Source organism: Sinocyclocheilus anshuiensis, unplaced genomic scaffold (genome assembly GCF_001515605.1).
Source record: "Sinocyclocheilus anshuiensis isolate Anshui unplaced genomic scaffold, SAMN03320099.WGS_v1.1 scaffold1362, whole genome shotgun sequence".
Taxonomy (NCBI): Eukaryota; Metazoa; Chordata; class Actinopteri; order Cypriniformes; family Cyprinidae; genus Sinocyclocheilus; species Sinocyclocheilus anshuiensis.
In genome coordinates this window covers 81515-90249 of record NW_015557127.1, presented here as the reverse complement: position 1 = coordinate 90249, position 8735 = coordinate 81515, and the positions used below count along the sequence as shown (strand labels likewise).

General features: G+C 39.8%; 1 protein-coding gene across 1 annotated transcript in view; it reads right to left on the bottom strand.

Annotated features, from left to right (window-relative positions):
• Positions 1-5637: 5637 nt before the first annotated feature.
• The window catches only part of LOC107677892 (leucine rich adaptor protein 1-like), a 6083-nt gene continuing 2985 nt past the window's right edge, over positions 5638-8735 (bottom strand). Inside the window, exon 2 of the mRNA XM_016472960.1 lies at positions 5638-6212. Within this exon, the coding sequence (XP_016328446.1) occupies positions 5853-6212 (360 nt within the window). The 3' untranslated portion in view covers positions 5638-5852. The remainder of the gene's footprint in view (positions 6213-8735) is intronic.

Below are 8735 nucleotides of genomic sequence, written 5' to 3'. Positions count from 1 at the left end.
TTTTTTTTTTTTTTTTTTTTTTTTTTTTTTTTTTTTCAAACTATTTTGGTCTCTTCCAAACCAGTCCCTGTAGAAAGAAAGGTCTTTTTAGTTTCTTTCAGAAGACATAAAAGCCCTAACTCTGTAATCTGTCACAGAACATTAAACACTGGCAACCGAGCAGTTGAATGAAATGGACGATGGACTCTGACGATGTTTGTTCTTTGCAGGAGGCCTGCGATCGGATGGCATTGTGTGAATGAACATGTCTCGGCGCGCTCAGCTCTTGATGTGCGTGAAAACAACCGTCTGGCAGCAGCTGAGCTGGTCTCTGGCACACACAGCTGCATCTGTCTGCACACAAAACCACTCAACCAAGCCGTTTCAGGGATTAGTAATGACTGATTCACCTCAGCGAGCAGAGACAGCATCAGCGCAGAGGAAGACTGTTATGCTGTTTGGATTTAATATTGTCATTATTCTGAGCTTTCTGAGAATAAATGATCCTAGAACTACACCCACCAAACTCAGGTCAGACCTGATGATAAAACTCCCATCGAATGTTCACAATCTCTTCAGCTTCCTTTCCATCTAATATTTCTAATCTCTCTGCTGAAAAAAACAATAGAATCATCACAGAACATTCTAATGGCTTCCACTGCAAACACCATTACAAACCATCAACTTTTAACCACTGAAACTATTAACAAATGGTTTTCTGTAGTGTTTTGGGACATATTCCATTAGGATTTATTGGATTTAACAAGCCACCAATAGAAGGTGATCAATTACCAGTAGAGGCCCACAGGGTCCATTACAGTTTCTACTAAAACCAATACAAGTCTCATTATAGCCAGTAAAACCATTACAGATTTTGTGATGGTGTATATATATATATTTTTTTCAGCATGGCTATCTAATATACATGTAAGGAATGTGCTAAAACATGCTAGCAACAGACTAAAACAGGCTAGCAGTGTGCTAAACATACTAGCAACATGGTAAACATGTTAGCAACATGTTAACAGGCTAGCAGTGTGCTAAGCATGCTTGCAACATGTTAAAACAAGTTAGCAATGTGATTAAACATGCTAGCAATGTTCTAAAATATGTTACAATGCTAATGTGCTAAAACATGCTAACAATGTGTTAAATCATGTTAGCAACAAGATAAAACATGTTAGCAATGTTAAGGCGTCAACAAGTTAGTTTTGTTTTTCTCGACTGCTTACACACATCTTTGCTTGTCACACAGTTTCTGAAAGCTGACACTCAAACAGCAGAAGCACACACCAAATCTGCAAAACCAGACACTAATGCTCTGCCTTTCAATTTCATAAAACACTTTTTGCAAAACACAGCACACGATTCTCTTGCAACACGCAAAAATATAACAGGGATTAATATTATGGCAAAGGTGATTGCAAATGTTTGTGATATTTTTAATGCATTTTGCATTTTGTGTGCAATTCTTGGATTTGTGTGTAAAGTTTGGAAAAAAAGAGGCAAAGTTTTGAAAATGTGTGTCAGCAGCTGAAAAAAAACCCTGTAAATGTTATTAGCATGCTAAAACATGTTAGCAGCATGTTTTTGCAACATAGACTGCAGAGATAGCTTCAAACTAAAGCTACTATTTATTCAAACTTAAAACGTCTTCACACTGAACACCTTCAAGCTTCTTCAAAGGTTCTGGTCAGGTTTTCTCAAGCCAAACCAAGTCTGTCTCTACCAGTGTAATCTGTCTGCTAAACACATGCAATCAGCATCAAACGCGTCTTTATCTGTTAGCGTGGGTTAGTGCTCATGAATGCATGGACTGTGAATCAGATGCACTGAATGAACTCGACTCTTTGTGCAGTGAATCAATGAGACTCTGTGCACGGATGAACTGAACGCCATGATCTCTGTGCGTTTATCTAATCAAGACTGCTTGAGACAACACTTCCAATTTCTCAAAGTTAGACTTCTGGATATCGTTGACCTTTGTGCTTCATCTTGATCCTGTTTCATTGATGTATCTATTGTTCAGTGCTGTGTCACGATCCGTAAAGTGAAGCTCATTTCCAACTTGTAATTATGCGGTTTTATTTTACATGAAAACATTTTGTTAAAAGACTTTACGTGCTTCAGAAAACACAGACAGACAAAATAAGTCACAATGTAGTATGGCATTTCCCCAAAAACAAAGTTGAAAATGAACATCATAAATTAGGAGTATTCAATCAATCAAGCACACAAAAATAAACAAATGAAATAGCAGCACAAACAGCTACATTTCAAACAGTGGGATTCAACATCGACACAACATAACAACAACAACCTGCGGTGACGTTACAGTTCTCAAGATATCACAGTGCGAAAACAAAGTTACTACATTGACTTGAAAACGTCACAGATTCAAGTAAGAACAATCTCATTACTGCAGTGAAGAGTCAAACCTGAACGAGCGTCAGTTAAACGCGTTAAAGAGTCGCTAACTAGCTTTGGCATGAGCAGGAATTGCACTTCAATGCAAAAGCGCTCGAAACGTCACAGAACGACTGTGAATCCCGTCAGTTCACACATTAGCAGAGCACCGACAGCTTTCAGTGTAAACGTGTGAGGGGTTTACGACATTAGCATTAGCATTAGCACTAGCATGTGAGCCAGATGTGATGGATCTGCTGCATTCATGCTCAGTGCTTCAGACTCATTTAATAACACCAAACAGTGTTAAAGCAGGCACAAATGTGTCTTTCCGTCCGAACACTGTAGGAATATTTCCTGTTAAAGATGCAGTCGACCGTTCGCGAAGAGCTTGACTGACAGGCGATCTGACCGAACATAATGCCGAATCCGCCATCTTGCCCGACAAACAAATCAGACAGTACAGTGGATTAACTTCGGTGGACTTAAACTTGAAAAATGTTGTGCATTGATGTTTTTCTGCGGTTGAAATACAATACGTTCTGATGTTCATTCATGTTTATTTCGTGCTTTAAGTAAACATGAAAAGACGATCGGTTCACGTGCCGCTTGAACTGAGATGTTACAGCGATCGTATTTTTTACTGCGTGAGAACATGAGTGTAGTGTGAGAGCGGCATGGCTTGTCGGACATAGCAACAGTAACTAACCTGGGTTTTTGCAAAGGGTCAGTTATACTTAATATATTTTAACGCAAGCACTGAGTTGGTCTAAGGAGCACCGCGTGATCATAATGCAATCAAATAAAGAGATGTTAAGAGTAGGTTTGCATTCATTCGTTCTAGTGCTCAAATCTCAGACTCGCTCCACGTGTCGCTGTTTTCATTAATAACGACAGATAAAATAAACATGTTTCCGTCGTCATGTCAGTGAATGTGTGGCCTGTTCAGTCTGATCTGGTGTGCTTTTTTTTCACTAAACATGAAAGACAGCATTAGTTAACGCTACAGTATAGTTTCACAATCGTACGGATCAACCGCTGTCTTGAGGATTCCAAAATTATTATTTATTCAGTTGCTAAACGAAACATTGACAGCCAATCAGAATCCATCCTGCTTTATAGGGTGCGAGCATTTAAAGCGGCAGACGACAAAACTGCAGAGTGCTTATAATTAACAGAATGCTATTGTACGTAGGTGTGAACGCCTATAGAGTTCATTCACACATTCATCCACAGGAGAAAACAAAATACGAAAAATAGCTGGGATGGCGTTTCTTCTCTGATGACGTCAGTCTGAGATGGTGATCAAATCAAAGCACAGCCTCGGTTTTGAAACTCAACTAATACTGGAGTCAAGCTCAAGTCTCTTTAACAGGGTTTCCTGCAGGTTCCAATCATAATTTAAGACTTTTAAAGGTTTTTATTTAAGACTTCTGAAATGCTTCAAAGTTTGAAATTCCAATTATTTAAAAAAAATAAATACAAATAAAAAAAAGCTTAAGGCTCGAATAGCTCTGCTCCAAACCTTTTACTTTTACTGAAAAAAAAGCTTTGTTTACCAGTGCAAATGTCTAAAGATGCTAAATGAATATATGAAGTCTTGTTTTCTGAGAAACTGAACAAAATGAAGAACAAATGGGCTCAGAAAACTTTATTCAAAGGGAAAGCAAGTTTTCATTCCCGATTGACAGATATGTGTTCATTTTAATTATAAACTCCTTTCATTTTGTTCAGGTCTTGTCCACACTAGCATGTTTTTTTGTTTGAAAATGCATCTTTTTCTCTCTGCTTTGGCCTTCAGATCACACCGAGACAGCTTTTTGAAAACGCTCTCCAAAGTGGATATATCTGAAAACAGTTTTCGCTTTGCAGTGTGGACTTTTGAAAACGATGACGCATGTTTAGTCATGTGACACATATCGATATATATCTATGTTTATACCGGTATTGTTACGTGCTATTCACTTTCACGCTGTTGCTACAGATGTGCTACTTTGTACACTCTTCATATCACAGTCCTGCAACGAAATGTACATGAGGGCAGTTGTGTTTTAGATCAGACGTACAATCGTGAGTGAGTGCGACCTGGACGCGTCAGTGAATGATGAGATATTTTCCTAAATAAAATGATCCTGTCAGAAGAATTGCGTGAAAACGTATCATTGTTCTGTCTGTATCGTCTCGGTGAGCTCTTATGAGGATTTACACATGCGCAGTAAAGCGAATGTAACGTTTTCTGGCATTTCCATGGGGATGAGAAACTTTTGGAAAACGCTTGAAAACACTAGTGTTTTAAAATGAAATTGGCGTTTTCAAATGTGTCCGGATTAATGTAGACATGGCCTCAGCTTCTCAGAAAACAAGCTTTCATATGAGCATTTTGTATCTCATGTATCTCGATTTAAGACGTTTAGATATTTGTACTGGAAAACAAGACAAAAACAATGAGGAAGAGATTTGTTTTTTTCTAGTGCATGCAACATTTAATGCCAAGCTTTTATGGATTTAAGACTTTCTGATTTAAGACCCTTTAAGGCCTTACATTTGTGAAACAGTCAATTGAGATTTTTTAAGACCCGCAGATATAACTCTGTCGCTGGAGATACTCCTGGACAATGTGGATAGTCAGTCCATCTTCAGAGCGTGGACATCACGGTAAACTGAACTGAATTCAGCATTCAAACCGGAATGAATGAGTGTGAACACAGCCAATCTATCGACTAGAGCCGGATTCTCAAGCCTGAAACAAACATTTAAGACAAAGGCTGGAAGAAGATGCAGTGGATTACATTGTTTCTGAAGGGAATGCTCCGCCGATCTACCTAAATGCGTCTATGTTCACGCGAATCATTCGTGATCCAGCTTCACCTCCAGAAGACGTGAGTATAAGGTTCTTTTATGAATCTTTACAAATCGTCTTTCCTAATAATGTGCTAATTAGCAAGTTCCGCAGCTAAAGTAAACAGTCTCATGAGAACGGCTCGTCAACCCACGGAAGAGAGGGGCGGGGTCTGCAGAGCTCATTAGCATTTAAAGAGACATGCACCAAAACGGCTCGCTGAGAACAGAGCTGTTTTTGACAGGGTAAAGAAGGTGTTGTTTGTTTTACACTAACATTGAGAAATTTTAACCCAAGTATGTTACAGACTTTTCATTAAGACCCTACAGAGGTAAAAAGGTGTTTTTTACACTACCATTGAGACATTTTAACCAAACTATGTTACAGACTTTTCATTAAGACCCTACAGAATCATATCAACTTGTGGAAAATGGGCATCCGATGACCCCTTTAAAAAACGTTTAGAAAGTCAAACCCAAACATCGATGACTTACAGAAAAAAAGCTTTAGAACAAGACGTGTGGGCTAAATCAGTCACAGCCGATTAACAAGAAGAATTTCCCAAAACGATTGTTGAGAGTGTAGCTCTCCCTCTGGATCGCCGTCGGAAGTCTTTGGATAATTAGCGTTATCCGAAGCAGTAGTACTCGTCGGTTTCCACGCGAGGCCGCAGCGGAGGCTTGCTGAGCGTCTCCTGGTCCGCGGGGGGTCTGAGGCCATCTGAGATGCTAGCGGGCGAGCAGCGGTCGGGCTCCTCGTCCCCGAGCGTGTCCAGATAACTGCCCAGCGAGATCCCGTCCAGCCCGTCGCTGCAGGAGCCGCGCTCAGACTCCGCGCCGTCTGATAGGCTGCACAAGCTGTCCGTCACGCTGCCCTCGCAGCTGGCCCCGCCCCCGCGCTCCTCCATCACCCAGCGGATCGACTCAATGCCCTCGTTGATGGACAGCAGCTGATGCATCAGTGTCACGTCGATGGCACGCAGATGAGCCTGCGACCGAGAAACACGTCAGAAACACTACAACAGCTCTATCCACACAACTTATGACCTAAAATAGCTAAATATTATTAGAATCTAAAACAGCTGTGTTCTATGTGAATATCTGTTAAAATGTAATTTATTTCTGTGATGCGCAGCTGTATTTTCAGCATCATTACTCCAGTCTTCAGTGTCACATGATCTTCAGAAATCAGTATAATATGCTGATCTGCTGCTCAAGAAACATTTCTGATTATTATTAATGTTGAAAACAGTTGTGCTGCACAATATTTTTGTGGAAACTGTGATGCATTTTATTTTTCAGGATTCACAGATGAATAGAAAGTTCAAAAGAACAGCATTTATTTGAAACAGAAATCTTTAGTCACACTATAAATGTCTTTTCTGCCACTTTTGATCAATTTAATGTATTAATGAATAAAAGTATTATTTATTTAAATATATGTTAAGGTAGAGTAGCTTCAATTAGGGGTCTGCGATACTGACAACAAATTACATCTCAATATTTTCTGGGATTTTATGGATAACGGTAATTAGATGATATTTTGCTGAGTGTGTTATTGTGCAGATATGTTAAGTGGACAGCTGACTCCTAAAGTTTTTGATATTCTTCATATTCTAAACGCATTTTAATAGACTGAATCATGCAGTGAAAGAACACACTCTAAATCGTGCGTGCACTCTGTTTTGTTTGCTTTTTGTGATATACTCATTAATGTCAAATCGCACATTGTTAAAACAAAATTACGATATTACCGCAGACGATAAATCGCACACTATATTAATATGTTCATTCACTTCCAACTTTAAGTACATTAATGCAATCACAGGCTCTCTTTTGGTTTAAACTGGCGAAACGAAACTATTTTCTGTGGTTTATAACCGCAAGTGCTGTTGATTCAGCTGAACTTGATCTGAACCTTGAACACTTCTGTAAAATTAAAAGCATTTAAGTCAACAGTGTAATTGTACAGCCGCTGAAGTACTAGTAAACACACACACACACACACACACTAATGGAAACACAATCCCTCGTCGGTCTAATGAACCCAAACGCCCCACAGAGACTCATTCCTCAGTAATAATCTCATTATCTGAGACGTCTCGTCTGCTCGAGACAATAGAGGACTAGATGAACATGATGAGTGATGAAACACTGGAGACTCAAAGGAGTCGAACTAATACGACACACTGAATCATTTATGGTGATTCAACCCTAGATCCTCTCGGATGAACCGGCTTTGTTTCGTTTCGCAGCACAATACAGGCAAAACATCTCAGCAAGGCAAATAAAGCCAATACAAAGAGGCAGATTTGCATAAGATTCGCGACTGAAACACGAACCCTCAGACAGACCATAATACTGCCACTGTTCCCCACGGCAACACACACGCTGTCATTGTGTGTTACAGGAACAGTCCAGCGATTCATTAACTCTGCTGTTACAGCAAATTAACAAAATAAATCATGTGGATTGGACTGGAATTAACAGGAGGAAACGATGATGGGATGATCATTTTCAGTGAACTTAAAACGTTTACAGCCTTGAAAGGCAACAACCGGTCTGAGAGAGAGAGAGAGTGTGTGTGTCCATTTATGGCCTGTGAATTTGCGAGTGTGTGTGTGAGAGAGAGAGTGTGTGCGTGCGTGCGTGTGTGTGTGTGTGTGTGTTCTGTCTCTTTAAATGTGCAGTCAGGCCTGCAGAGGTCAACGACCTCGACACTAAATAACCAACACACAAAACACATCTAAACTAAAACCACTGAAAACAGCTTCTGTTCAGTGAAATCAAGCAGAAACAACATAAAACATGAGTGTCAGATGAAAAAGTTCAACTTTAATGAAGATTAGAAATATTGCCTTGGCAACTATCTGAATAAGTTGAAGTACTAAAATTACTAGTGCGACGTGATTAATCACATCCAAAATAAATGTTTTTCTGTACATAGTATGTGCGTGTACTGTGTATATTTATTATGTATATAAATACACACACATGCATGTATATATGTAAGAAAATGATCCAGAAAGAAACACGATGCATTAAGAGCCTTCATTTAATTTGTCTTCCGGGAAACATGCAAGTAACTTCTGTTGCTTCCGAAGGGCAGAACTAAATGGAAAAAAATGATATTTAATTTATTTGGACATCTTCATCCTGTTCAAAAGTGCTCACCTGCTGGCCACAGAACAGCTGCAGCCTTCAGAAGCTGTGAAGGAACTGATCTGGAGTCAGTGTTTGTGAGATCTGACCATCTGTCAGCCGTTAATCACACTAACCGAGCCGTTAACCCGCTCCAAACCAGTCCTCGGACCATCAGCACTCCAGCAAACAAGAACTAGACTAGACCCGAGAAACACGAGCAGAACACGTGACCAAAACACCTCAGCCTCATTCAGAACTCTCACAGAACACACACACACACACACACACACTCACACTCACACTCACACACACTCACTCACACACACACACTCACACTCACACTCACACACTCACTCACACACACACAC